Source organism: Dama dama, chromosome 5, assembly GCF_033118175.1.
Source record: "Dama dama isolate Ldn47 chromosome 5, ASM3311817v1, whole genome shotgun sequence".
Classification (NCBI taxonomy): Eukaryota; Metazoa; Chordata; class Mammalia; order Artiodactyla; family Cervidae; genus Dama; species Dama dama.
Genome location: NC_083685.1, coordinates 104,160,883 through 104,188,569, shown reverse-complemented (window position 1 = coordinate 104,188,569; position 27,687 = coordinate 104,160,883). Strand labels below are relative to the sequence as shown.

The 27,687-nt window shown below is 60.4% G+C and overlaps 1 protein-coding gene across 1 annotated transcript in view; it reads left to right on the top strand.

Moving 5' to 3' along the window:
- Nucleotides 1–27,687, top strand: part of MYO15A (myosin XVA) — a 46,881-nt gene that overhangs the window by 4,812 nt on the left and 14,382 nt on the right. Inside the window, exons 2-50 of the mRNA XM_061141093.1 lie at nucleotides 656–738; nucleotides 1,277–1,340; nucleotides 1,937–2,046; nucleotides 2,367–2,441; nucleotides 2,568–2,658; nucleotides 4,819–4,824; nucleotides 4,995–5,098; nucleotides 5,185–5,248; nucleotides 6,126–6,239; nucleotides 6,735–6,896; nucleotides 7,878–7,991; nucleotides 8,489–8,547; nucleotides 8,622–8,745; nucleotides 9,650–9,745; nucleotides 10,170–10,301; nucleotides 10,813–10,938; nucleotides 11,645–11,722; nucleotides 12,199–12,347; nucleotides 12,447–12,492; nucleotides 12,660–12,784; nucleotides 13,262–13,379; nucleotides 13,682–13,857; nucleotides 14,316–14,400; nucleotides 15,232–15,285; nucleotides 15,383–15,464; nucleotides 15,540–15,670; nucleotides 16,094–16,189; nucleotides 17,297–17,532; nucleotides 18,806–18,969; nucleotides 19,210–19,282; nucleotides 19,461–19,649; nucleotides 19,815–20,002; nucleotides 20,077–20,171; nucleotides 20,355–20,475; nucleotides 20,666–20,733; nucleotides 20,820–20,897; nucleotides 21,053–21,233; nucleotides 21,318–21,450; nucleotides 21,763–21,868; nucleotides 21,970–22,042; nucleotides 23,087–23,208; nucleotides 23,320–23,379; nucleotides 23,803–23,878; nucleotides 24,159–24,274; nucleotides 24,375–24,493; nucleotides 25,843–25,984; nucleotides 26,447–26,558; nucleotides 26,645–26,719; nucleotides 27,121–27,299. Of these exons, the coding sequence (XP_060997076.1) occupies nucleotides 656–738; nucleotides 1,277–1,340; nucleotides 1,937–2,046; nucleotides 2,367–2,441; nucleotides 2,568–2,658; nucleotides 4,819–4,824; nucleotides 4,995–5,098; nucleotides 5,185–5,248; nucleotides 6,126–6,239; nucleotides 6,735–6,896; nucleotides 7,878–7,991; nucleotides 8,489–8,547; nucleotides 8,622–8,745; nucleotides 9,650–9,745; nucleotides 10,170–10,301; nucleotides 10,813–10,938; nucleotides 11,645–11,722; nucleotides 12,199–12,347; nucleotides 12,447–12,492; nucleotides 12,660–12,784; nucleotides 13,262–13,379; nucleotides 13,682–13,857; nucleotides 14,316–14,400; nucleotides 15,232–15,285; nucleotides 15,383–15,464; nucleotides 15,540–15,670; nucleotides 16,094–16,189; nucleotides 17,297–17,532; nucleotides 18,806–18,969; nucleotides 19,210–19,282; nucleotides 19,461–19,649; nucleotides 19,815–20,002; nucleotides 20,077–20,171; nucleotides 20,355–20,475; nucleotides 20,666–20,733; nucleotides 20,820–20,897; nucleotides 21,053–21,233; nucleotides 21,318–21,450; nucleotides 21,763–21,868; nucleotides 21,970–22,042; nucleotides 23,087–23,208; nucleotides 23,320–23,379; nucleotides 23,803–23,878; nucleotides 24,159–24,274; nucleotides 24,375–24,493; nucleotides 25,843–25,984; nucleotides 26,447–26,558; nucleotides 26,645–26,719; nucleotides 27,121–27,299 (5,370 nt within the window). The remainder of the gene's footprint in view (nucleotides 1–655; nucleotides 739–1,276; nucleotides 1,341–1,936; nucleotides 2,047–2,366; nucleotides 2,442–2,567; nucleotides 2,659–4,818; nucleotides 4,825–4,994; nucleotides 5,099–5,184; nucleotides 5,249–6,125; nucleotides 6,240–6,734; nucleotides 6,897–7,877; nucleotides 7,992–8,488; nucleotides 8,548–8,621; nucleotides 8,746–9,649; nucleotides 9,746–10,169; nucleotides 10,302–10,812; nucleotides 10,939–11,644; nucleotides 11,723–12,198; nucleotides 12,348–12,446; nucleotides 12,493–12,659; nucleotides 12,785–13,261; nucleotides 13,380–13,681; nucleotides 13,858–14,315; nucleotides 14,401–15,231; nucleotides 15,286–15,382; nucleotides 15,465–15,539; nucleotides 15,671–16,093; nucleotides 16,190–17,296; nucleotides 17,533–18,805; nucleotides 18,970–19,209; nucleotides 19,283–19,460; nucleotides 19,650–19,814; nucleotides 20,003–20,076; nucleotides 20,172–20,354; nucleotides 20,476–20,665; nucleotides 20,734–20,819; nucleotides 20,898–21,052; nucleotides 21,234–21,317; nucleotides 21,451–21,762; nucleotides 21,869–21,969; nucleotides 22,043–23,086; nucleotides 23,209–23,319; nucleotides 23,380–23,802; nucleotides 23,879–24,158; nucleotides 24,275–24,374; nucleotides 24,494–25,842; nucleotides 25,985–26,446; nucleotides 26,559–26,644; nucleotides 26,720–27,120; nucleotides 27,300–27,687) is intronic.

Sequence of the window (27,687 nt, the reverse complement as noted above, 5' to 3'; positions counted from 1 at the left end):
CACTAGATGTGCACTGAGGAGGCCCTGCTGCCCAGAGGGGGCATTTGGACTTTTGTTTTGAGACCCCCAGATGTGGGGACATGGCACACAGGAGAAACTGTCAAATGGAGGTTAAGAGTGTGTGCTGCACATGTGTGCCCCCATCTATGGACCACAGGCCGGCGTGCATGTCCACAGGCACCCTGCAAGACTGCGGGGGCTGGGGGAGAGCCTGAGTGGCAGGCAGTACCAAGCCTGGGTCTGTGTGTGTGGATCTGAGTGCTCAGCGCTGGTCATGGGGTGCAGTGTCAAATGGGAAAGTCCTGGTCCTTCGAAGGGCCCCAGGCAGCAGACATGGATGTTTATCTAGTCATCACATAAGCCGACTTGGGCATTACCCTGGAGAAGAGGATCAGCCCCAGAAGCATGTGAGGCAGGAGGCCTTGCTCCTATAGGCATGTGCTCACCTCCTGGGCAGGACCCTTGGGAACATGTGGGAGCAGTGACGCTGGACGTGGGTCCCTGGACTAAGGGTTGCATTCCGAGGCAGGGGTCCCGCAGGACCCACCCAACCTGGCCTCAGGGTTCCCTCTCCTGAAACGCGAGTGGGTCCTGGTCATGTCCAGGCCATGGGGGCCGGGGGGCATGCACAGCTGACCACCGGTGTCTCCTCCAGATGCACTCCATCCGCAACCTGCCGTCCACACAGCTCCGCGAGCAGCAGCAGGAGGACGGTGTGGAGGACATGACGCAACTCGAGTGAGTGCTCACCCTGGTCACCATGCTCCCAGCCAGACCACTGCCTCTTGCCCAGGCACCCCTCACCTCCTGGAACATATCCTCCTCTGCAAAGCGAGGGGCAGGCAGTGTCACAAAACCCCAATAATTTGGAGGGACTATGTCCAGACCCCAGCCCTGGCCTTTACTGGCTGGGCCCAGGTGGTTACTCAGCCTCTCTGCCGTGGTTTCTCACCCGCAGGATGTGGGGAGGCTGTTGTGGGGTTCTGGCACAGTGGAGATGCCTGAGATGTGAAGGCTGTGTTGGTCAATATCATTATCCAACCATGGGGACAGTCCTTACGTCTGCTACCTGAGAGCATCCACACCTCAGAGATGTGGGGACAGTGATTGTCATGCCCATTGGACAGATGGAAAAACTGAGGCACAGAGAGGTTAAATGACTTGCCCAAGGCATCATGGTTAGTGTCAGAGATGGGACTTGAACTCTAACCTCTCTGACGAAGGCCCTGCCCCTAGGGGAAAGTGGGCCCTGACTGCCCCCTCCATGCCTTCGCAGAGACCTCCAGGAGACCACTGTGCTGGCCAATCTCAAGACCAGATTTGAACGGAACCTCATCTATGTAAGGCCTGGGGCTGGCCCCTCCCTGGGCTGGGATGTGAGGGCCGTGGCTCCCCTGCCTCCTGGGGCTGCAGTGGACAGCATGGATTTCTCCTGCCCACCCCAGATTGGAGTTTCTACTATTTAGGCATAGCATGCAACAGCTGGGAGCTCTGGCATCTAAAGTCCTAGAATACAGAGTCTGAAAATAGTGGGTGCCAGGAGCAGAGACCTGGAGACAGGGAACCCAGAAGTGTGTGACCCCCACCCCCGACTAGGGGTCCAATGGATTAAAGCTTCCAGAGAGCCAGGTCCCATGAGAGGCAGTCAGGGGGCAGCCCCAACTGTGAATGAATGAAGCAGGCAGCAGCCGTCATGGCCATCCTTGCAGCATCGTGGCTGTGGGGCTTTGCTTGCTCCAGCCTTCTCTGGCCTCAGTCTGGACAGTGCCCGACACTCCACCACCAGAGCAGATGGCCCATCAGACTGTCAGGGGCTAAGGTGTAGGCACCAGGGCCAGGCAGCCAGGTGTCTATCCCCACAAAACAGGGATCCCAACTCCAGGAGTAGGGGAGGGAGGGATGCGGACAGGTGCTGAGGCCACTGTCTGCCCAGCAGACATACATTGGCAGCATCCTGGTGTCAGTGAACCCATACCGGATGTTTGGAATTTATGGGCCGGAGCAGGTGCAGCAGTACAGCGGGCGTGCCCTGGCCGAGAACCCCCCGTGAGTGTCTCTGGGGCTTGGAGAGGGGATAGCCTGGGGTCTCAGGCCCTGTCTGAGCTGGGGGTTGGGGCAGGTGGTGGTGGGCAGCCCAACAGCTTCTCCCCAAGCCTGGCCATAGCCCCTTCTGGGCTGCAGGCCACTGTTCTGCAGAACTGCAGGCTCAGTTCTGGACAGGGAGCCTTGCGGGAACATTCCCCTAGGGGTGGGTGTGAAGCAGGACTGGCCACTCGACTGGGCAGAGGTGCCTCCTGCCCGCCCACTGGGAGGTTTGGGAGCACGGGGCAAGGCCTGCCCAGGAACCCTCTGGCCTGTCTCTCCAGCCACCTCTTCGCAATTGCAAATCTCGCCTTCGCCAAAATGCTCGATGCCAAACAGAACCAATGCATAATTATCAGGTGAGCAGGGGTGGGGCTGGGGATCGGCCTCCTATCTGTGTCCTCCTGTGTCACGGCGGGGTCAGGGGAGCCCCGGGGGCGGGGCGTGAGCAAGGGGCAGCTCACTCTGCCCCTTTGCCCGGGCAGCGGAGAGAGCGGCTCGGGAAAAACCGAGGCCACAAAGCTGATTCTGCGCTACCTGGCAGCCATGAGTCAGAAGCGGGGCGTCACACGGCAGGTGCGTCCATCTCTCAGCTGCATGGTCTATTCATCTCTCCCAGCCCAGCGCCCAGGGATGCACAGGGAGGGCTCGTATGACTGGGGACTCTTTCTGCCTGCCCTCCCTGGAAGTTCCTTCCTGCTCATGTCCCCCTGTGTGGGCTCTATGTTCCAGTTTCCTGCAGCGGCCCAAATAGAGGCTGCGTGGGCCAGGGGCGCCATCCACACCTCCCGCCTGGCCTCAGCTGCATGGTCGTGAAGGAGGCAGGACTGGCCCAAATGTGGGGATTGCAGGCAGGAAGTGCTGGGACACTTGAGAAGGCCTGGCCAGGGTCTGCAGGATGGGAGGTCTGCTCAAAGCTAGGTTCCCTGAACTGAGAATGTTAGAACCTTGGTAAAGGCTTCCCAAGGACCTACTGTGTGCCAGGCCCAGGCTAGGCTCTGGGAGCAGGCCACAGCACCTGTTAAGCCTGCTCCTGCAGTAGGGCCATCTATGTCTGTTTCGGGAATGGCTGGGGCTAGGATCTTAAACACTGTCTCTTGTCTTGCCCACTCCTGCCACGCTTGACCGTCATCCTCATCTGTCTCCTCATCCGCTGCAGCACCATGGCCCAGGGGCCAGCACGTCTCAGGGCTCCTCCTGTTGGACTGGTTTCCGTCATGAGTCCTTGTGGAACCCAGTTGTGCCTTGATCAACCGATGTCTGGGCCACAGGCTCCATGTCTGGGCTGAGATGTGACAAGGGTCCCTGGGGTGGGGTCTTGGGAGGGTGCTGAATGTTTCCCAGCCCAAACACAGCACCACCACACCTGTGGGCCAGGCTGGACGGCCCCAGGGCCCTGATGGTCCCACCCCGGGCTGCATGCCTGCCTCATGCCAGGCACCAGGGGGAGAACTCACCCCAGATGCCCTCAAGGGGCACCCAGACTAAGGGATAGTACAGGTCAAAGCCCAGGTGTATCTTGACTCCTGGAGCACCCCCACGCTGGCCCCCAGGCCTCTCTGGGCCTCAGTCCACTCCTCTGTGCAGTGGGCAATATTTCTGGGACCAAGCTAGACTGTGCATGACCAGATGCAGGGAACTGGCCTGGTCGCCGGGGTAACAGGTGTCACTTCTGTGTACCCTGGGCCCTCCTGCTTCACCTGAGAGTTCATCCCGAGGAAACAGTGCAGCCAGAGAAAACGCTGCCTACACCACTGAGCTCGGGCTGTGGGCCCTCGCTCTTCTGACTCTGGAGTACCGGGCACACGGCCACACCTCTCCCAGCCTCAGCTCCCTGATCTGTAAATGGCTGATACTGGCATCTACCTTGTAGGAACATTAACAATGCTGTAATTGGGACGAAGGGTCTGGCATGCAGTAGGTGCTTACTAAGTGGGCACTGTAATTCACTATGCCCTGGTGGCTCTGCTGTTTAACCCCTATTTCATCCATTCAGCAGATTCTTTTTTTTTTTTTTTTGACTGCAATGTGTGGCACACGGGAATCTTAGTTCCCCAACCAGGGATTGAATCCGTGCCCTTTTCAGTGGAAGCCTAACCACTGGACCTCCAGGGAAGCCCCCTTGCAGATGTTTGTAGAGGACCTCCTAAGGACCAGGTCTTGGGTGGATGCTGGGCACCAGGCCCGTGCAGACAGATTTCTGCCTGTGGGGCTGATATTCCAGCAGGAGACAGGGGCCGAGTGAAGGGCTGAGGACTGCAGGGGAACAGAACTCTAACACCCAGAGGCCGGCGCAGACACAGTCAGGGGGGCTGCAGTGTTGGGCAGATCCAGGGAGGGGACAGGAGATGAGGCGGGGCTGTGCCAGGCCTTCCAGCCCAAGGGGTGGGAGCTGTGGGGGGCGGGGGCAAGACCTCACTCAGGTTGCAGAGGACCCCAGGTGGGAGCTAGGCAGGGCGGGAAGGAGGCCCTTCCAGGACTCTGGAGCACAAGGACATCCTCAGGGCCCCCAGCCTGGAGCCACACCTTGGTCCCTGAGCCCAGACACCTGGGTCTGCGAGGCTCAGGGGTCTGCTCTCACCTGGCGACTCTCCTGCCTGCCAAGGGCTTGGAGGGCTTGGCCAGTCCCTCTGTGATTCGAGGCCCCCCGCATCCTGGGGGAGCTGTTCAGTCCTGTAGGTGACCCACTTCTGTTCTTGTTCCTCTCCTCCTCCTCGGTCCTGGTGGCTCCTGAAGATAAAGGTACTGGGTGTGTGTGCACACGCATGTATGGTGGAGTGGGGCAGCAGGAGGCAGGGCAGGGGACCTGGGCGGCCTCGGGGGTCTGCAGTGAACCCACCGCCCTCACGAAGTGGAACCTGGGCTGGCCCCACGTGCTCCCCACAATGCCCGCGTTGTCCTCTGGCGCTCAGATCCTGGAGGCCACACCCCTCCTGGAGTCCTTTGGTAATGCCAAAACCGTCAGGAATGACAACTCCAGCCGCTTCGGGAAGTTTGTGGAGATCTTTCTGGAAGGGTGAGTGGGCTGGTGAAGGAACCCACAGGGTCTGTGTGCACTGTGCCAGGCACAGCCCCAACCCCTAACTGTGCCCACCTACCCAGGGGCGTGATCTCTGGTGCCATAACCTCCCAGTACCTGCTCGAGAAATCCAGGATCGTGTTTCAGGTGGGCTGGCTCTCCAGGCCTTGTGTGTCCAGGTGGGGGGCATGCAGACCCTCGGAGCCTGACACCTGGCTGAGCAGTGTGTGTGTGTGTCTGTGTGTGTGTGAGCCTGTGGCCCATCTCCTTGTGTGTGTGTATGTACGCATGTAGATGTCCATGTGTGTATATGTGTGTGCATGTATGTATCTCTGTGTGTGTGTGCATGTATGCATGTATATGCATGTGTGTATCTGTGTGTATGTGTCTGTGTATGTGTATATCTGTGTATGTATCTGTGTATGTATATGTGTGTATCTGTATCTGTGTGTGTGTGTGTGTGAGCCTTTGGCCTGTCTCCTTGTCACGGAAGCACACCGGGCACCATCCTGCTGTAGGGCCTTTGCACAGCTGTTCTTTGTAACTGGAGCACTCGCCCCCAGACACCTGCCAGGCCAAGCCCCTCACCTTCTCCGAGTCCTCCCCAGTATGCCACCTGCTCGGGGAAGGTCCCCCAGTAAAGATGCAGCCTCTCCACCCACCAGACATGCCCACCCACTGCTGCAGCATTTCCTTGCAGAGCACTTCTCCCCACTCACAGTGGTCTGCCAGGAGTCTGTCTCCCCACCAGCAGGTGGGCTCCGCAAGGCTCCTGGGGCTCCTTCCACCTTGTGCTTATTTCTCCAAAGTTAAACCCTGCTCAGAGCTCCTTCCCACCAGCACGCCAGGTCCCCCCACCCCCACCAGTGCCATGCTGGGGTACCTCGACACAGAGGCGCCAGTCTCACCTGAGGCCCGCGTGTGTGTGTGTGTGTATTTGTGGGTACACCTGGGCTTGTATGTGTGTCTGGGGGGTCACCCGGGTGGGTGGCTCCCCTCTGTGCACCCACCCACCGCTCTGTAGGCCAGAAACGAGAGGAACTACCATATCTTCTATGAGCTCCTGGCTGGGCTGCCTGCCCAGCTCCGGCAGGCCTTCAGCCTTCAGGAGGCCGAGACCTACTACTACCTGAACCAGGTGAGAGCCAGCAGGTGTCTGAGGGCCCCTGGCCAGGTGCTCCCACCCATCATGCTGTGTGGGCCCAGAGAGCCATGTCCTGATGGACAGTGAAGGTGTTGGGGTTTTGGGGGGTGAGTTCCTTTGCAGTGCCTCATCATGGCAAGGGGGATAGGTGTCACTGGGGTCCAAAACCAAGGTGGGGATGGCCTATGTGATTGTTTTTCTGGAGCCTGGAACAGAACTCAGCGGCCTGGAGTGTCCACACTTCCCTCCAGAGCCTCACTTTCCTGTCTGTAAAATGGGAACAGAATAGTTCTGCATTGCAGGGCATGTGAGGGTTAGGTGAAGGAAATGTACTCAGAGCCTTCAGCACGGGACTTGGCCGCTCGGAGCCCCTTGCCCTCGGGAGTGAATTGAGAGCTGAGAGCCCAGGCCAGGCTGCAGGCCAGGCCAGAGCAGGGACCCCGAGGCCCCCACCCAGGGTCCTAGACCCCCTACTCTGACTCTGCCCAGGGTGGCAACTGCGGGATCTCAGGGAAGAGCGACGCGGACGACTTCCGCCGGCTGCTGGCTGCCATGGAGGTGCTGGGCTTCAGTGCGGAAGACCAGGACAGCATCTTCCGCATCCTGGCCTCCATCTTGCACCTGGGCAACGTCTACTTTGAGAAGGATGAGGTGAGGGCTCTGGGCCACAGGACAGCTTCCTCGGAACATGGGCTTCCCCCCCGAGGCTGAGAGCTGCCAGCTCACAGCTGGAAGTGCTTGGTCCACAATTTGGAGTTGTTCATCTTTTTCTCATTGGTATATAGAGCTCTTTATGTGTGTTAAGGAAATCTGTAGGATTTGCAGATATGTTTTCTGGTTTACATTTATGTTTTGACTTTATTTACAGGTTTTTTGGTGTTTGGGATTTTTTTTTTTTTTTTTTGCTAAAGAGATTTTAAGGATTATTTTCAGAAATTTCATTTATCAGGTTTTTTTTATACAAATTTTAGGACTTCATCATTTTTAGAGACTAATCTCTCTATAATTATAAAAGCCTTTTCCTGTAATTTTTTCAAGATCTCTTAGGGTTTCTGTTTGATTTTTTAAAAACATTTAAATCTCTGGTTCATCAGAAACTTACCCTAGTAAGGTACAAGGTAGGGATCCCAGGTGGTTGTTTTTTTTTTTTAAATGGTCACTCAGTCTCCCAACTTGAGAGATACTTATTTATCATATGCTCAATTCCTGTGTCCTTTTGTATCCAATTCCACACTTTTTATTGTGCTTCATTGATTTGTTTATGAACTATGTATCTGATCCCACAGTGTTTTAATTATTCTAACTCTATGTTTTACTATCTCACAGAGTCCCTGGAATTCCTACTTGAGAATTTTCCTGGCTGTTCTCACTTGTTTCCGAATTTGTATGTTGTTGTTCAGTCGGTTGTGTCTGACTCTTTGTGACCCCATGGACTGCAGCACGCCAGGCTCCTCTGTCCTCCATAATCTCCTGGAGCTTGTACAAACTCATGTCAATTGAGTCGGTGATGCCGTCCAACCATCTCGTCCCCTGTCATCCCCTTCTCCTGCCTTCCATTTTTCCCTTTTTTTGTATGAATTTTATATAAAGAGCTCATCTAGCTCAGCAGGCCCTCCTGTCGGTGTTTTGCAGACGGACGCGCAGGAGGTAGCCTCAGTGGTGAGCGCCCGGGAGATCCAGGCTGTGGCTGAGCTTCTGCAGGTCTCCCCCGAGGGCCTGCAGAAGGCCATCACCTTCAAAGTTACCGTGAGTCCCTGGTGGCTGGGGCTGCTTCATGCCCCATGCTGTATGGGCCCCCTGCCCCTCTCCCCCGCCTCCCCCTCCTGTCCATCTCTGGGTTGGGCCCACAGTTGGGTACCTCAGACCCCAAAGGCGTTACAGCCCCCAGACCTTTGCATAGCTGTTCCCGTTTTCACACCCACTCAACCTTCCGGACCCAACACAGACATCGCCCGCTCCAGAGAGCCACGCTTGAGCCCTGGCTGGGCCTGTCCCTCCCACAGCCCCTGCCCTTCCTCCTTTCCCAAGGCTGACATCACTGCTGTGTCTGCTTATACAAGCTCCTGTCTCCCAGCAGAGGGGTGAGGGCATGCGTCCTGCCCCCTGACTGACTTTGTGCCTGAGACCAGTCACACCAGCTCCACAATCCCCGCCCCATGCCTCGCCTCCCAGTTCTCTGGGGACTGCCCTGAGGTGGTGGCCAGCACACTGCCCCTCAGAGCCCACCTCCCCCCGCACCCCAGGAGACCATGAGAGAGAAGATCTTCACCCCCCTGACGGTGGAGAGCGCCGTGGACGCCAGGTGAGGCCGCAGCCCCACCTGAGGCCCCCGCACCTCCTCACTGTGCCTGCCCCCTCAACACCTCTCTGCTCCAGGGACGCCATCGCCAAGGTGCTGTATGCATTGCTGTTCAGCTGGCTCATCGCCAGGGTCAACGCGCTGGTGTCCCCACAGAAGGACGCGCTGTCCGTTGCTGTCCTGGACATCTATGGCTTCGAGGTGGGGCTCCGGGGGAAGACTCGAGTGCCATCAACTGTTCAGGGCCCTCCCCCATTATTATCTCCCTCCATTCACCCACAAGCACTTCCGGGGGCTTCTGGGTGCCAGGCTCTGTGGGTGACACCAGGGTCCCCAGAAAGGACCAGACCTGGACGCTACCCTTGGGGTGCTTCCACGAGGGACTGGGTGGGGTTTCAGTGGACAGATGTGGACAAACACATGTGGTCAGAACCATAACAGAGGCAGCTTGGTGCTGGGGAAGCCTGGAGAAGATCCCTAACTGGGCAGGCATCAGGGAAGTCTTCCTGGAGATGTCCTAAGCCGATTCCTTAAGAGCCAGTCAAGGCATTTGAGGTGGAGAGAACAGTCATGCAAAGGCTCAGGGGTGTGGGGAGCTGGAAATCATTTGGGGGGGTCAGAGTGGGGGACGTGGAGAAAGACAGGCAAGATCAGAACAGCAGAAGTGGCCGCTGAGGTTCCCATGGCACCTGTTATGTGCCGGCTGCTGTTTTGAGCTCTCGGCTTGTTACTTAATCCTGACAGTTGCCTGGGAGGTGGGCACTGTCATCCCCATTTTACAGATGGGGAAGTTGAGGCACTTGGGGTAGAAAGTGGCAGACCGAGGGTTGGAACCCAGGTAGAAGGTTCCAGGGCCTGGGCCTCAGCCACTACCTGGGCCACCTCCCATGGTTCCCGAACCACTGGGCTCTCACCTGTGCCCAGAGGGAGCCCCCGAGGGGTCTGAGCAGAGGGTCTGTGCGCAGGGCTCCAGCTTGCTGAAGTTGTGGTTGTAGAAGGCAGGGATAAGCCTGCATGGGGAAGGGGGATGGGCAGGCCCTGGGTGGGGACAGATGGGCTGCTGGCCACGAAAGTGCAGGGCCCAGCCTCTCTGCCCATCTGGCAGGACCTAAGCTTCAACAGCTTCGAGCAGCTGTGTATAAACTATGCAAACGAGAGCCTCCAGTACCTCTTCAACAAGATTGTCTTCCAGGAGGAGCAGGTGAGAAGCCTCTGTCCGCTCTAGGTCCTGTCCTGCCAGCCGCTAGGCCTTCTCGGAGGCAGACAGGCTGCGCTGGCTCTTTGAGGACAAATGAGAGGTCATCCATAGGCTCAGTGGAGGGCAAGGCACTCTGAGCTAAGGATCAGCATGTGCATAGGCCCTGCTCTGGAGGGGCAGGTGCAAGGGTGCTGAGCCCAGAGAAAAGCCCTCCTGTGGTCCTCCTCACCCTCACAGGGCGGTCCAGGCCGGGGACAAGCAGGGCCCAGAGGTGGCTCGTGTTGTGCTGCCCTGCTGGGAGTGAGCTTCCTGTGCTGGGATGGGTGCAGGCGGAGGTACCCCGGCTGGGACCCTCTGGATTGTGTCCACCTGGGGGACAGGGTGGAGGCACTGGGCAGGGCTGGAGGCCGAGGACCGCTGTCCACAGGAGGAGTACATGCGCGAAAAGATCGACTGGCAGGAGGTCACCTTCACTGACAACCAGCCCTGCATCAACCTCCTTTCACTGAAGCCCTACGGCATCCTGCGCATCCTCGATGACCAGTGCTGCTTCCCCCAGGTGTGCGCTGAGTACGCTGCTTGGGGCACACGGCACTCTGAGCCCGCGTCCCCACTGGGCCCAAGTCCTGCACTCCACTCTGCTCTGGCCTTGAGTCGGGGGCTCATGACACCCAACCTGGGGTTTTAAACCTGGGGTGATTGAGGCTGGATGGGGGCTCTGGAGGAGGGGCTTCACCAGTCTGTGAAGTCACAGAAGGCTTCCTGGAGGAGGTGATCTTGGGGTTGGGCCTCAGATTCTGATTGGAAAACACAAGAGTGGTATGGGTGCTCCGGTCAGTGGGACTAGAGAAAGCAGAAACAGGTGGGCTGGAGGGAAGGCAGCTGGCAGCCCATCCTTCCACAGGGTCCATTCAGGCCGTCCATACTAAGCAGCGGGCAGCCAGAGGAGCAGGGACTTGCTCCTCCTCCCTGTGGCTTGAGGGGGACCAGTCAGGGCTGGAGAATTTGCCACCAGGCCAGCTACTGGATGCCTGGGCCCTGCCCACTCACTGACCCCTGCCTGCCCCCAGGCCACAGACCACACGTTTCTGCAGAAGTGCCATTACCACCACGGCGCCAACCCACTCTACTCCAAGCCCAAGATGCCGCTGCCCGAGTTCACCATCAAGCACTATGCGGGCAAAGTCACCTACCAGGTGAGATCCTGAATGGCCCACACAGCCTTCAATCCCAGTCTCCACGCCACACAGCCTTCAATCCCAGTCTCCCAGACCTGTTGCAGTCTGGCCCTGCTGATCCTCAGCTGTGTGATCGCGGCCAAGTCCCTCTACCTCTCTGAGCCTCAGCTTTCGCATCAAAAGTGTGGGAACGATAGTGCCCATCTCCCGGGGTGAGTGAAGAAGTCCAGAGCTCGGCGGGCATGGTGAAGAGGAGCGCCCATCAGTAGTAATCGCTGTTACTGCTGTCATCTCGGCTCTTTCCTGCCCTGAGGTCTCAGACCAGGATTCTAACCCTCTGTCCCCACTGGGCCTCATTTTCCTCATCTCTAGAATGGGTACAGGACAGAGTCACTGAGGATGGGCCATGACGTGGACTGGGCATGTGGCTACTGCCCCCTCTCCCCCTCCCCAGGGAGTGGAGAGGACCGTGGGACAGGAAGGGGGGAACCATAGCAGGCAGAGGGGCCCGTCTCTCTCAGGACAGACAGGGAGACCGAGGCCTAGGGGGGCAGGGCCAGGGTCACCTGGTGCCGTGAGCCCCTGACCCACTGTAAGGAGGACGGAAGAGGAGGGGAGCAGGCAGTGCACACACCCTGGGATGGGTTAGCCTTCTGCCCTGTCTCCCAGGCCGGTGGGGTAGGGTGGGGTCCACACTGAACTGCCCCTCCCCTCCCCGCTCCAGGTGCACAAGTTCCTGGACAAGAACCATGACCAGGTGCGCCAAGATGTGCTCGACCTGTTTGTGCGGAGCCGGACACGGGTGAGTGAGCCTTGCCGCCCCGGCCCCCCGGAGCACCCAGTCCACCGTCAGACCCCTTTTCCAGCTTGATCCAGCCTCTGGCTCACCCCAGCCTATCCCTCACTGAGTGGTTCTCTTACCCCCACCTCCTCTCAGCCTCCACATCCCCCCAGGTTGTTGCCAGAGTTCATGGCCAGGTGTGTCACAGGCCCCCTCGGGGCCAGGCACAGAGACAGTGCCCCATGTTCCCCAACAGGCGGGCCACTTGGAAGGTACTGAGCGTGCTGACTTGAGTAGAATGCCAGCCGGGACGGCATGGCCTTCAGTCAGGGCAGGGGTCCAGCAGTCACTTTCTGATCCCCAGGTCCAGAGACCGATGCCTTTTGTTCTTCCCCTTTCTCTTTCTCTCTGTCCATTTCCCTCCTTGTTTCTGCCTCTGGGCCCTTCCCCCTTCTGTCTCCTGGCTCCTGGCACCTTGACCTTGACCACTGGCCCAGGTGGTAGCACACCTCTTCTCCAGCCACGCCCCACAGGCTGCCCCTCAGCGCCTGGGCAAGAGTAGCTCCGTCTCCCGGCTCTACAAGGCGCACACAGTGGCTGCCAAGTTCCAGCAGTCACTTCTGGACCTGGTGGAAAAGATGGAGAGGTGGGTGTGGCAGGGTGTGGGCACCCAACCTGTGACCCTGGGGGCAGGCACCTTCCTTCCCCAGGGTCTCACGGCTGCCCTCCTCTCGACTCTGCCCAGGTGTAACCCCTTGTTCGTCCGGTGCCTGAAGCCCAACCACAAGAAGGTATGTGATGGCAGGGGCCCCTGGGGGAGCCAAGTCCTCTCCCCATGCTGTGTGACCTTGGGCAAGTGGCTTTGCCTCTCTGGACCGCCTATCTGCCCAGCCCACCGTGGAGACCACTGCACATGTTTGGGCCAATATTCAGGCTTCCTCTCTGGGCCCTCCCCCAGGAGCCAGGCCTCTTTGAGTGTGATGTGGTGACAGCCCAGTTACGCTATTCAGGGCTGCTGGAGACTGTGCGGATTCGGAAGGAGGGCTTTCCAGTGCGGCTGCCCTTCCAGGTGTTCATCGACAGGTACCTTGGTCTGGTGCTTCCTGAGCTCTGCAGACCCCTACCCAGCCCCCCATGGCCCCAGAAATTCACAACCCAGGCAGAATAGGGCTGGCCATGCACAGTTGCTCAGGTTGTGCACTACACAAGACTACCACATACTAGCTGTTACATGGCAGACATATTTACTACTTAGCATTTTTTATAGTTTTATTATGTATGTGTTGATTCCAAAGAGGAGTGATTTTAATAGTTATTACTAATATGACAAGTTTCCAGCAGATGGCGTTAAAGCATTTTCTTCTACTGAAACCATTTATTATCATTTAATGCTCTTTTTAAGAAGCCTTGGGACAGAAAGCTCTTTTCTGGTTAGAAGAGACTGAGTAAAGGATCTGCTGGGATCCAGGCCTCCTGGAGACAGGGGTTGGGTGGTGACCCTGAGGTCTAGCAGGCAGCCGGATGGGTCCAATAGCCCCACGCTGGGTTTGGGGCCTGCAGGTACCGCTGTCTAGTGGCCCTCCAGCACAACCTGCCAGCCAGTGGGGACATGTGTGTGTCGGTGCTGAGCCGCCTATGCACGGTCACACCAAACATGTATTGTGTTGGTGTCAGCAAGGTGAGTCCTACCCACATTCAGCCCCTGGGTGCCCTGTGGCTAGAAACTGTGGGCTCAGAAGTGCCCAGGCCAGAGGCCGTCCAGCCGAGCTGGGGCAAGGTTGCTGATCCCACCTCCAGACTCTGCCTGGTCGCTCTCCCTGTCCGATTCACCCACCGTCCTGCCTTCCCCACCTCTCCAGACTTGGCCATCCTCCCTCCGATCCGGGGCTGGCCTGTCCTCTGTCTTCAGGGACTCCTCGGGAGGGCGGGCCCAGGCAGTGCCCGGGGCTCTCAGCCTCAGCGCTCGCCTGCTGCCCCCAGCTCTTCCTGAAGGAGCACTTGCACCAGCTGCTAGAGGGCATGCGGGACCACGTCCTGAGCCTGGCGGCCCTCACGCTACAGCGCTGCCTCCGCGGCTTCTTTGTCCAGCGCCGTTTCCGCTCCCTACGCCGCAAGATCATCCTGCTGCAGAGCCGGGCCCGTGGCTTCCTGGCCAGGTGCAGGCCCAGAGTGGGCAAGGCTCCCTGGGTTTCTGTGGCCAGGCCCCAGGAAGGCCGAGCCTGAACTTGGGTAGTGAGTTCCCCATTCCCAAAGGCATGCAAGCTGAGAGTAGGGGACTTTGTGGGAAGGGTGATAAGATTCTGTGTGTCTTTCCCTCCCACGCCCTGGTCCTTGTGACTGGTGGTTAGAAATCCATCCCACCAAGAGGGGCCCCACCCTGCATCTCCCATACCCTGGGACAGCCAACAGGCCCTGCCACTCCATTTGCCATGTGACCTTGGCCAAGTCACTGCCCCTCTCTGAGTTTATTTCCCTTTTTGCATTGGGTCCCAGAGTGAAGTGTGGACACTGACACCCCAGCAAGGTGGGTGTGGGCATCTCTTCCCCTTGGCCACCCATGACCCCTGCCCTCTGGCCCTCCTACTCAAAACCCCTTCTCTTCTCTCTGCCCCAGACAGCGGTATCAGCAGATGAGGAGGCGTCTGGTGAAGTTCCGGGCCCTGGTGCACACGTACACAAGCCACCGGCGTTACCTCAAGGTGCTGCAGGCTGGGCTCTTGTCCATCCCCCCGGAACGAGGCCTGTCCCTTCAGGGTCCATGGGGAGGCAGGGACGGGGAGGAGGCATTTGGCCTGGACAGGCTTGGGTTCGATCCTGGCTTGTCCCTCTCTAGCCCTGCTCTCTTCACCCACCCCTTGGGGTGTGCAGGGCTTGAATGCGAGGCTGCAGGGAGGGTGTGGCCCAGCACAGGGCTCACAGCAGGGCCCAGTAACCGGGCATGATTAGAATTAGGCGACCCCAGCAGCACTCGCTCTGGTTTTGCCCTTGTCTCCGTGCCGGTATCGGCCTGTTGTCACATTTCCACAGCCAGATGGACAAATGTAGCCCCAAGGAGCTATGAGCCCTTGCTGGAGTTTTGTGGGGCACCAGGGAGGTGCTTCCCTGGTAGCCCTGGGACGGTAGAGAATCCACCTGCAATGTGGGACACCTGGGTTCGATCCCTGAGTCAGGAAGATCCCCTGGAGAAGGAATTGGCAACCCACTCCAGTATTCTTGCCTGGGGAATCCCCGGAGGGTGGACCCTGGTGGGCTACAGTCCATGGGGTGTCGCAAAGGGTTGGACACCACTTAAGGACTAACACTTTCCAGGGAGGGGCCCCAAAACGCACCTCTCTGCTGCTCTCTGACATCCTGTGCGTCTCTCCTTCCCCAAAGCATCACTGCTCTGCCCTCTGCCTCAGTCTCTTGCTCTCTTCCTCCCACACCCGTTTCTCTGGCCACACCACTGCCTCCCCCGTCTGTGAGGTGGGCCTGGGGCTGCCGTCCCCTCTGCCCGCCGCTGCCCGCCTTGACCGTCTGCTCTCCTGCAGCTGAGGGCGGAGCGGAGGCTCCGGGTGGAGGAGGCATGGCTGCGGGAGCAGGAGGTGGGTGTGGGGTCCAGGCGGCTGCGGGGGACAGGAAGGGAGGCCGGCAGGCGGGGGTGTGGCAGGCCTGTCCCCTCACCCTGTGCTGACCCTCCAGGAGCTGAGCAAGCGGCAGGTGGTGGCTGTGGGGCACCTGGAGGTCCCGGTGGAGCTGGCTGGGCTCTTGCGAGCTGTGGCGGGTATGTCAGCGCTGGGTGATGTTGGAGGGCGGGCTGGCCAGGGGGCCAGGCCGCTCAGGCCTCCTCTGTCCACAGGCCTCAGGACAGCCCAGGGGCCCCGGGTGGCCCTTGTACGGACTCCCCGGCTTCGGGCTGAGCCCCGGGTCACGCTGCCCCTGGACATCAACAACTACCCCATGGCCAAGTTTGTCCGGTGCCACTTCAAGGTAAGAGCTGGAAGAGACACAGTGACAGCTGGCATTGTCCTCAGATACGGCCGACTCCTGGCCACGCCCCTTGAGAACAGGCCCGAGCCCTCCAGTTGCTGGGTCATGAGGAGTCTGGGGGCTCTGGGGGCCTGTATGGTGGCTCTCAGGGGCCTCAGGGGCTCAGGCAGTGGCTGTTTGGAAACATTTCAGAAACCTGACAAGCAGTGAGTGGACCCACAGCATATCACCCCCGCCGCTCATCTCCTGCCCTCCAGGGGCATCTCAGGGGGCCTCTGCCCTGATGCACTGCATCTCCGTCTGCATGCTGGGGATCAGAGCCCGGGTGCCTCAGGCTTGTGTGCCCCCACCCGGCCTAGAGCAGCGGGGTCAGAGGTGCCCCTGCCTCCCGGCTCTGTGCCCAGGTGCTTGCTCTGTGCCCAGGAGCCTGCCTTCGGGATGCTGACCGTGCCCCTGAGGACACCCCTCACGCGGCTGCCGGCGGAGTACCATGTGGAGGCCGTGGGCATCTTCAAGCTGGTACGAGTCTGCACAGACCACCTTCCAAATCACAGCCCCAGCCCTGAGGCCAGACAGGAGACCCCCGTGCTTCTCCCCTGGACCCTCCACCAGCCTAGGCCCTGAGCCCTTGGAGGAGGGACTTCTGGGAGGCAGTGTCTGTCCTCCTCTCTGGGGTAGGGTCTGGGGATGGGGGCCTGTCTTCTCGCAGTCATCTTGGCAACATGGCTGCCTCCCAGCCTCTCTGGAGCTTCCAGAGTAGAGCCTTGTCTGAAAGGGGAGGCAGAGCAGACCTAACGAGTGACCCACTTCTGTGGACAGAGTGGGGGATGGGGGTCGGAGAGCCCAGACGAGGCCCCTCATGCAGCCCTGGGCAGAGTCAGGGAAGGCTTCCTGGAGGAGGGGTCATTTGAGCTGGAGAGGAAGGTGGCGGCAGAGTCTCCCAGCCAGGGCAAGTGGAGGGGTAGAGAGGAGAGAAGTTGCCATGGTCAGAACAGAGACTCAGGAGAGTAAGGCCAGAGGGGCAGAAGGCCTTGACCAACAAGCCCAGAGCTGAGGTTGGGCCCCCAGGGGCCCAAGGGAGCCATGGACGGTGCTTCCATGGGAGGATGTGGTTGGGTACGCATGCTAGAAAGTGCCCTCTGGGCCCTGGATAGAGCCAGAGGTGAGGCCAGGGTGTGGGGAGGGGCTGGGGCTGCAGAAGTTTCATGAGCAGGAGAATATTGACTTTCCCCAAGCCCTGGTCACTTGGCCCAGCGTAAACCAGGCTGGCTTTCCAGGTGGCGCTAGTGGTAAAGAACTTGCCTACCAATGCAGGAGATGTAAGAGACGCGGGTTCGACCTCGGGGTTGGAAAGATCCCCTAGAGGAGGGCATGGCAACCCACTCAAGTATTTTTGCCTGGAGAATCCCATGGACAGAGAAGTCTGGGGGGCTACAGCCCATAGAGTCATAAGAGTGGGACACCATTGAAGCGACTTAGCATGCACGAGCCTGTTACAGTTTTACTGTGGGGAACTTTTATATGGGCAGGGGGACTTGGGAAGGACATGTGAGGGATGCATATGAGGGGGTGGGGACTGGTGGGAACAGCCCTCCGAGAGACCCAGGAGAATTTGCTTGTGGCCAGATCCTACGTTTCATGGGAGACCCCCAGCTGCACGGCACCCGGGACCATGTCTTCGGGAGCTACATCGTGCAGAAGGGACTGGCAGTGCCTGAGCTGCGGGATGAGATCCTGGCGCAACTGGCCAACCAGGTGTGGCGCAACCCCAGCGCCCACAACGCTGAGCGGGGCTGGCTCCTGCTGGCTGCCTGCCTCGGTGGCTTCGCACCGTCCCCACGCCTGGACAAGTACCTGCTCAAGTGAGTGGAGCTGGGGGGCCAGGGCCCGGGGCAGATGCCAGGCCAGGCAGGAGGGAGGCTCTGTGCCTGGAAGCTCAGGCTCAGGGGCTGGCCCAGGGCTTCACATCAGAGGGCAGGGGTCAGACAAGTCTCGATACAGGGCTTCCAGAACTCAGCGGTGGCTGGACCAGGGTGTAGGGAATCTGGAAGAAAGGTGCTGACCTCTCACGTGGTGGGCAGTGGGTTGCAGCAGGGTCGTTAGGCGTGTCAATTCCAACAGTCTGTGTTCAAATCCCAGCTCAGCCACATAGCTGTGTGACCTTGGGCAATTTAAATAACCTCTCTGAGCCTGTTTCCTCACCTATAAAATGAGGATGGGAAGAGTACCTACATCACGCTGTGTGAGGATTAACCGTGCAAACACATGTGAAACACCGAGAGGACAGGCTGGTGGTACGCGCTGTGTAAGCGTGGCCGTCGTCAGCATCCTGATCGTGTTAAGGTGATGGTGATGTCCCCCTCCTTGGTGACAAGGTTGATTTGCATGGGAAAGAGCTCAAGCAGGCCCTTGGTGCAAAACCTAGCTCTGACTTTCCTGCTGTGTGACCTGGGGCAACTCACTGCCTCTCTCTGAGCCTCTTTCCTGACCTGGGAATTGGGGATGGTAACAGGACCCACTGGTGGCTGTGAGCTGCAGAGCGTGCAGAGCCTTCCCGAGCTCAGCGCAGTAGGGGCAGCTCCCTGGGACCCTGCTGGGGGCAGGGCCACTACCTGACCGCTGGGCTTCCCGTGGGCATGGCTCTAGCTTCCCCGTGGTAGCCACAGGCCACCAGCAACAGGGAGGGGCCGGGAGCCAGGCACGAGGAGTGCCCACCCCTGGCAGGGAGCAGGCTGATTGACCCTGGGTCAGCTGGAACCCCCATAGCATCTGTGAACTCGGTGGCAGGCTCAGAGAGGACTGATGACTACCCGGATGGCCTGGTAAAATGGAGGAAGTCCCCGGAGGCCAGGTCTTTGCTCACACCTCCTGTAGGCCCTATCCTGGCAATGACATTTTGCTCCATTGAGATTAGTTGGGCCTGCCTAGAACCTTTTTGGCGTCCTTGGACTCCTGCTGGCTTGAGGTGCCCCTGGCTGGCCTAGATGCTTTCAGCTTAGCCTGGGAGCTCCAAGCTGCTCTAATCATTGGCAGCCCAACCTCGGAGCTCTGGGCTGGCCTGGGTATCCCTGACCAGTCTCAGGGTTTCCTCCACATCTGGCTAGCCTCATCCTTGCTCCAATTCCTACCTGCCAGGTTTGTGTCTGATCACGGGCGGGGTGGCTTTCAGGCCGTGTGTCAGCATCGCCTCATGCAGGCCATGGTCTCTGGGGCTGCCCGCACCTTCCCTCCGACTCAACTTGAGTGGACAGCCACCCAGGAGAAGGCTGGCATGGCACTGGATGTGGGCTGCTTCAATGGTGAGCTGCCCTCCCCTGCCTCCCATGGAGGGGCAGCAGAGCCTGGGGTTAGGAGAAGCTGGGTGGCCCTGCTGTGAGCAGCCTGGAGAGAGGTCAGAGTGGGGGCGAGGGGGCAGGACCTGGACCGGGGCTGGGAGCAGGGCCGTGAGGATGCACAGTCAGGGCCCAAGACGAGAGTGGGGAGGTGGCAGGACCGGCCGCAGATGCTTGGGGCTGAGCCCCACACTCATTGCTGCCCAGGTGACCAGTTCTCCTGCCCGGTGCACTCCTGGAGTACAGGGGAGGAGGTGGCCGGAGACATTCTGAGGCACAGGTTGACTCCTGGGATGCCCTGCCCAGCACACCCTTGCACACCCGGGAGGGAGGAGGTGGGAGCAGGAGGCCAGGTCCCCCAATCCCAGAGGGTCCGCTCCAGACCGCATCCAGGGTCTCCCCGGGCGGTACCTCTTGGCACCGTCCCTCATTCCCATCCCTCCACATGCTATTACCAGGGGGCTGGTTGACGGCTGGCGAGGCTGGACGGTGGCCATGAAGAACGGGGTCCAGTGGGCAGAGCTGGCCGGCCATGACTACGTGCTGGACCTGGTGTCAGACCTTGAGCTGCTCAGGGAGTTCCCTCGACGGAAAGCCTACTTCCTTGTGGGTGCGGAGGGGCCCCCGGCCTGCAGGGGAGGCCTCAGGTAGAGGTGGTCTCTCCCAGCCTGAGGCCCCCCTCCTGCATGTGGCTGTGAGCTGAACTTGAACTTCGAGGTCTTCAGGGAGGGGGCCTACCTTCAAAGGGAGAACTCCGGGGCACAGAGGAGGGTCTGCCAGGAGGCTCAGCTACTGTGTGCCCCATCCCCCAGGGTGTTCGGGAACAGCTGGGACTCGGACGATGACGCACCCACCAGGCCCCAGCACCAGGGGCTCATGCCTGTCGTGGCTGGCTCCGATGGGTACTGCAGCCACAATGAGAATGGTACAAATGGGGAGACTGAGCCTCAGAGAGGGACAGTGACCCTCCAAGATCCACCAGCAGTGGCCGCTGTCTCTGGTGGGGAGGGAGCCTGGGGGTGGGAGGGGTGATCAGCAGGAGGAAAGAACTTGACTTTCTCCCAACCCCACCAGACTCGGACAGCCTTGGAGAGCCTGCTGTGCCCCACAAGGGGCTGGACTGCTACCTGGACAGCCTCTTCGACCCCGTTCTGTCCTACGGGGACGCGGTAGGGACGCAGGGGGCCTTTGAAGGCCACAGCAGGGCGCGTGCACAGGAGCCTCTTGCAGCCGGGCCCTGGGGTGGCTGGAGAGGGGCCCTGGGAGGAGGTGGTGGCGGTGTCAGGTGCCCGTTGCCTTGGAGTCTGGGGAGCATGGCATTGGGGCAGTCACTTGAGCCATCTGCCCCCCAGGACCTGGAGAAGCCAACAGCCATTGCCTACCGCATGAAAGGGGGAGGCCAGCCTGGTGGAGATGGCAGCAGCAGCACTGAAGGCCCCCCCAGGAGACCCCCAGAGCCAAAGCCAAAGCCAAGTCAGTGCCTACTCCAGGTCGGGTTCAGGGTTGGGCTCAGCGGGTCCCCGCGGCGCTCAGGGCAGCTTCAGCCCTAGAAGAGAGGCAGCCTCAGGCTTGGGGGGTGAGCTGGCAGGGCAGGCAGGGTAGGGAATTCCCACCCCTACCGCCCTCATCTCTGGATCTGTGCCCCCTGACCTGGTCACCCCAGTTCCAGGCTTGGACGCCTCCACGTTGGCCCTGCAGCAAGCCTTCATCCACAAGCAGGCCGTGCTGCTGGTGAGTGCCAGGGGACTGGGGTATCCTGCTGGGGGGCCTTGTGGGGCCCAAGCCTGGGCCTACCCACTCACCCCAACTCTCTGCAGGCCCGGGAGATGACCCTGCAGGCCATGGCGCTCCAGCAGCAGCCCCTGAGTCCCACCCCGAGACCCTTTCCCCCAGAGGTGAGCCTGGGCCCCCATGAGTACTATGTTGACCCAGGGCATCGCTGCACCTCTCTGAACCAGGAGCCCCTTGCGCCTCTCCTGGGCCAACGTGGGGTTCCTGAGAGCAGACTGATGTGACCTAGGAAGCCCTCCTCACACTTTGCTCTCTACAGAAACCCTTAGCGCCAGAGGCCCGGCCAAAGTTCATAGGCACTGGACCCCCGGCCAAGCCCGTGCTCCTGCGCTCTGCTCCGAAGCCTGCGGCCCCCGCCCCTCTGGCCAAGGCCCCGAGGCCTCCCACCAAGCCCGTGGCTGCCCCCATTCTGCCTCAGGGCTGGGCTTCTCCAGAAAGCAGTGAGTGTCCTGTTGCAACAGGAGCTTCCCAAGATGGGACGGGAGGGTGGATTCACCTGTCCCCTATACCATGCCCCGCCACAGCCTCGCCCTGCCTGGAGCCGGTCCGGTCCTCGACCCTCAACTCGGAGCACTTCCCACAACCCACGCAGCAGATCAAGGACATCGTCAGGCAGCACCAGCAGCTGCCCCGGGGGGGCCGGCCCGAGGCCCTCAGGTCAGCCCACCCACCCAGCCCTCTGGCCTTCTTGTGTGGCTGCCGCCCCCCGCCACCCCCCGCCGTGTGCCCGTCTGCTGGGCTCACCGCACTCTGCCCAGCAGCCTTTAGGGAGTATCTGTTCACCCAGGTAGTCCAGATGAGACACCCCCCCAGGGCAGAGGAGGCCAGGACCGCTCTCTAGGAGTTGTGTGTGACCCCCTGCCTGTCTCTGGTCCTCTCGGGGTTATCATGTACAGTGATGGGGGGAGAGGAAGTTCCTGGGTGGGACTGTGTGGCTGTGAAGAGGAGGCTCAGCGTCCCGCTCCCCAGGAAGGACGGCGGGAGGGTGTTTGTAAAGCGGCCCGATCCCCATGAGGAGGCCCTGACGATCCTGAGGGGGCAGATGGGCCCCCCAGCGGCAGCACCTGGCACCCAGGTGAGGGGCTGGGGCTGGTGGGGCCCAGGCAGAACAGAAGACAAAGGGGGGCCTCTGGGGGAGCCTCTGTGTACTGTGGTGGGCCGTCTTTGTGGGGACAGGTCCCCAGAGAGGCCGTGGCCTTGGTGAAGCCAGTGACCAGCACACAGCGGCCATCCGTGGGACCCGCTCCAGGTGAGGGCCAGGAGGGAGGTAGAGGCCGGAGGGCAGGTGTCTGAATGCAGGAGTTAGTCAGTGTGAGCACAGGAGTCTTGGTCTGCATGATGTGGTGGTGTGTGTGTGTGTCCATGTCCCTGGGCCTGTGTGGACACACTGTGGATGTTTGTGCAATTGTATCAGCATTTTCATGGCACTGATTTCAGGCCAGGCCCACTGTAAATCCTCACTCAGACCCTCCAACACAGTACTGTCTGTGCCCGTAGACATTACAGATGAGAATACAGACACAGAGAGGTTAAGTGACTCACTCAAGATCACACAGCTCTTAAGTGTCAGACCAGGGACAGAATCCCAGGCCTCCTGACATCACAGCTAGAGTCGTAACCTCTGCACCTCCTGCCTTATGGCGGCCACAGTGATCGTAACAGATCAGTCAGTTCCCATCCACCCGCCAATGACATTCCAGCAGCCCCTGGGATGAACCCCAGGCTCTTCACTGTGGCCCACCCCCAGCCTCACCTCCTCCTGCTCCCTGCCCCGGGGCTCTCTGCTCCTCACTGTTTCTGGGTTTGCCAGAATTCAGTCCTGCCGCAGGGCCTTCATCCTTGCTGTTCCCCCTGCTGAGAATGCTCTTCGCAGAAGATCCTTGCATGCCCGGCCCCTTCTCATCATGAAGTCTCAAATCTCACCTCCTCAGGGAGGTCTGCCCGACTGCCAAGATCATAGGCCCCTCACAGACCAGCCCCCAGATTTTCCCAGGTCGCCATTTGATTTCTGCCCCAGCTTCCAGCACCGAGAGCTCTGTCCTTTCCGAACTGTCTGTTTCGCCCACCTTACCAGGGCCTTCCTCCGGGCAGCGCCTGGTCTCTGCCGCTCCGGGTTCCCCCAGCCCCTACCCCCACCCCGACTGCATTAGGACTGCAGAGCTGGGTCTCTGTGGGAGGAAGGCAGGGCTGAGAGAGTGTGCCCATGTGCCTGCGTGATCAGGTGTGTCTACCCACGAGGCAGGAGGAGGCCCCTCTGCTCCAACCTCGCCCTCCCTGGGCCCTGCCTCCCCAGCACTGCCCTCGCGGTCGCTGGAGCCTCCTGAGGATCCCGTGCAGACACAGCTGCACCGCCTCCCAAACCCCGACTTCTACGGCTACCGGGACGCCCCCTGGCAGATCTTCCTGCGCAAAGAGGTGCTGGGGCCCTACCAGGGCTGGAGGGGGTGCAGGGCCTGACGGGCAGGGGAGCGGGTCACAGCGCAGCTGATGAGGAGCGCGGAGCCTCATGGCAGCCCCGCGCTGCAGGTGTTCTACCCCAAGGACGACCACAGCCACCCCGTGCAGCTGGACCTCCTGTTCCGCCAGGTGAGGGCCTGTCTCGCCTCCCAGCCTCTAGTGGCAGCACGGCCAGCAGGCGTGTGGATCAGCCATCTGCCAAGCCTCCTACTTGGGTTTGGGGTCCTTGCCAGCAGTGAGGACAGGGAGCTGGTCTGCTGCACCCCCTGCTGTGGATGGGCTTGGAGAGCCCCCATCCCATCTAAGCAGGCTCACGGCTGGTCTGAGCTCATGGGGCCCAGGGTCCACCCCAAGATCCCCTGTGTGGATCAGGAGACTAGGGCCTGGGGAAGGTAGAGATGAGACGGGTGAGGGTCCTCAGAAGTGGGGTCTGATTTACAAGGTGCCCTCACTGCGTGGAAAGCCCCCCATCCCCAGTCATCCTGACACAGTCCAGCCTGGGCTCCAGGTTCAGGGCACCCCACAGCATCCCGCCTTATGCCCCTCCTGCAGGTCCTGCACGACACACTGTCCGAGGCCTGCCTGCGCATCTCCGCAGAGGAGCGGCTCCAGATGAAAGCCCTGTTTGGTACTGCGGGCTGTGGGGAGGGAGGGGCAGCCTGTTGGAGCCCCTGCCACCCTCTCTGCTCTGCTCCTGGCCTCTCCCCGGGGCCCGGCTGCAGGTCTGGGTTGGGCTATACTGGCCCGGCTGCAGTCCCCACTGTCCTGTCTGTGGATATCAATTTCCCAGTATGGATGCTAGGAACGCAGTGGTCTGACACCTCCTTGCTGAGGGTCAGCCTCCCCTCCATGCACTGCGGGTCAGCAGGGTAGCGGGCCCCGGTCCTGACCCGACCCGTGTCCCTTAGCCCAGAACCAGCTGGACACGCAGCAGCCCTTGGTGACAGAGAGCGTGAAGCGGGCCGTGGTCAGCACTGCCCGGGACAGCTGGGAGGTCTACTTCTCCCGCCTCTTTCCTGCCACTGTAAGATCCCCCTGCCCGTCCCCCTGCCCACCCTCTGCCTGCCCAGGGGCTCCGGGAATGAGCCTGTAAGACCCTCACGTGCCCCTTGTCCCCTCCCCAGGGCAGCGTGGGCACCGGGGTGCAGATGCTGGCTGTGTCCCACACGGGCATCAAGCTCCTGCGTGTGGTCAAGGGCAGCCACGAGGCGAGTGGGCAGCTGCAGGTCCTGCGCACCTACAGGTGAGCGGCAGGCCGGGGGGAGGGGTGACGCAGGGTGTGGGCGGGGCGGGGGCTGGCAGGACTCTGGGTGGGGGCTGGCACCAGCACTTCCTCCACATACCAACTCGCTCAATGGCCGGTGGCTGAGTACAGTCGGCTCTCTGTTCACAGGCTTCACATCTGCGGATTCAACCAATGGTGGATGGGAAATGCTCAGAAAAAAAAATTGCAGAAAGTTCCAAAAAGCAAAACAAATTTTTCACTCACTGGCAACTATTCCCATAACATCTATCTTGCTTTTATAACTATCTATACAGCGTTTACACTGAATTCCCTGATAGCTCAGTTGGTAAAGAACCCACCTGCAATGCAGGAAACCCTGGTTTGATTTCTGGGTTGGGGAGATCCCCTGGAGAAGGATAGGCTACCCACCCCAGTATTCTTGGGCTTCCCCTGTGGCTCAGCTGGTAAAGAATCTGCCTGCAGTGTGGGAGATCTGGGTTTGATCCCTGAGTTGGGAAGATCCCCTGGAGAAGGGAACAGCTACCCACTCCAGTATTCCGGCCTGGAGAATTCCATGGACTATAGTCCATGGGGTCACAAAGAGTCAGACACGACTGAGTGACTTTCACTCCACTTCACTTCAAGTGTTAAGAGTAATCTAAATGGGATGTGTGTAGGTTATATGTAAATACCAGGTCATCTTAGGGGAGGGACTTGAGCACCCATGGATTTGGTTGCCCTCCAAGGGTCCTGGAGCCAGTCCCCCACAGATACCAAGGGATGACTGTACCTACCAAGTGCCTGGTTCTATGCCAAACCCTTTAATCAAGGAAACAGGCTCAGAGAGAGATGTTGCTTGTCTTAGGTCACACAGCCAGGCAGTGGTGAGCTGGGAGCCAGTACCCCATCCCCAGCTTGGACACTCCCGAAGTCCCACCCCAGAGCCTACTGAGGGCAGGGCTACCATATGTGAACAGCCAAGTGCAGATGCTTGAGTGTGAAACCTTCCTGCATCCTCTGACCCCTCCCTCCCAGCAGCCTACAGTCCCTTATGCCACACAGCACGGGGAGTCTCAGGCATCAATGAGGTGCAGGCTCCTTCCTTCCAGAGAATGAGCATTTGCTTAGTGAAAGAGATTTGTGGGTAAAATCTTGGGGGGTTTTACCCAGATCAAGAGGCAGAAAAATAAATAAAAGACAAAGTGTGGGGCTGCTGGGAGGTTGTGGGTTCACAGAGTGATGGGCAGGGCGCTGGAGCCGCGGGCAGGAGGGGAGGGGAGGCAGGCAGGGGCCAGAGGTGCAGACTGTGGTGGGGGGCGTCCCTCTGGCCGTGGTGTCCTGCCTCATGCCACCTCCTCCTCCTCCAGCTTTGCGGACATCCTGTTTGTGACCATCCCCTCCCAGAACATGCTGGAGTTCAACTTGGCCAGTGAGAAGGTCATTCTCTTCTCAGCCCGAGCTCACCAGGTCAAGACCCTGGTGGATGACTTCATCCTGGAGCTGAAGAAGGTCAGGGCCTTCCTGCAGATGCCTGCAGCAGGCTGAGGGCCCAAATGTACCAGTCACGCCCACCTGGGAGGCGTGGATGCACCTGTGTGTCTGTGACTGTGTCTGCAGGCTCTTGCTCGAGCTCTGCCTTCCAACCTGGGGCCTGTGCCCCTGCTGCCGGCCTCTCCAGGGTCCTTCACTTAGGCCTCTGGACTCCGCAGCAGCCGCGTTCCTCCCCTCCTGCAGGGGCTGCACTGCCCATCACTGACCGCCCCGTGACCATATCCAGCCCCACGCTTCCTCCAGACTGGGCAGTCCCCAGGCCTGGCACCTGGCCTCAGCGCTGAGGCTGTGGGAGGGGTAGGGGTGGGTCATGCCTGTGACCCTGCTCTTACAGCCTGTGTGCGGGGCAGGGGAATGGGCCCTGGCCTCTGGGAGGAGGGCATGGGCCCACAGCTCTCACCCAGCCCCTGGCTGACGCAGGACTCGGACTACGTGGTCGCTGTGAGGAACTTCCTGCCTGAGGACCCTGCGCTGCTGGCCTTCCACAAGGGCGACATCATCCACCTGCAGCCCCTGGAGCCGCCTCGACTGGGTCAGTGCCAAGGTGGGACGGGGTGTGAGCACGGGGGTGGCGGGGCGGGGCCCTCCCCGGCGGGTACTCACAGGCCTGGCTTGCAGGCTACAGTGCGGGCTGTGTGGTCGGCAAGAAGGTGGTGTACCTGGAGGAGCTGCGGCGCCGGGGCCCTGACTTCGGTGGGTACCCTGGGACCCCCGTTCAGCTCCCCAAGCTGCCAGACCTGGAAACCCCAAACAGAGCAGATGCGCGATGCGGGTCCTGAGGTCCCCAAGGGTCTTGCCGGGTTGTAGCTGTTAAGACGGCCATGCAGCCCAGCCCCTGTCCACACATCGGGCTGACGGGTTTCTGTGGACATTACTGCCTCTGTGTCGTGGCCCAAAGGTCCACAGGCGCTGCGTTCTCCTCTCTGCAGACCCCCACTCCAGCCCGCCACTGAGGGGCCGCCTCCCCTTCCCTGAGCCAGTGTCCTTCTGTCCTCCTCCGTAACTGGCCCCATGGCACACCTCCCTCCCTGGCTCTGTACCCCCCTGTTCCCCAGATGAGACCCTCTCACTGCTCAGACCCTATCCGCCCCTAGGATGGCGGTTTGGGACCATCCACGGCCGCGTGGGCCGCTTCCCTTCTGACCTGGTGCAGCCCGTGGCTGCCCCTGACTTCCTACAGCTGCCTGCCGAGCCAGGCCGGGGCCGCGCTGCCGCTGTGGCCGCCGCCGTGGCCTCCACTGCCGCTGCACGGGAGGTGGGCCGCAGGAGGGAGGTGAGAACGCGGCGCTGGTCAGAGGAGCGGACACAGCAGTGGGGTTGGCCTGACTGTCGAGGTGGAGGGGAGTGGGGTCAACCAAGGGCAGGCCATCCTGGGACTGGGCAGCCTGGTAGGGCCAGCCAGACATGTGACCTGAGGGATGTGAGCCGCCAGATGTGACCGGAGGTGGCTGGAGGTGTGGCCAGTCAGGTAGGGTGGATGGGGGTCAGTGGAAGAGTTAAGTGGCCAGGCCAATGGGGCAGGACCAGCCTGAGGCGGCCAGATGGTGAATCCACTTTCAACGGGGCAGGGCCTGGTGAGTGGACCAGGTCGGGTCCTGTGGTGGCACAGAGCTCGCTAGGGTGGAGGGAGATAAAGGGGGGAGGGATAAGGTCAGCTGGAC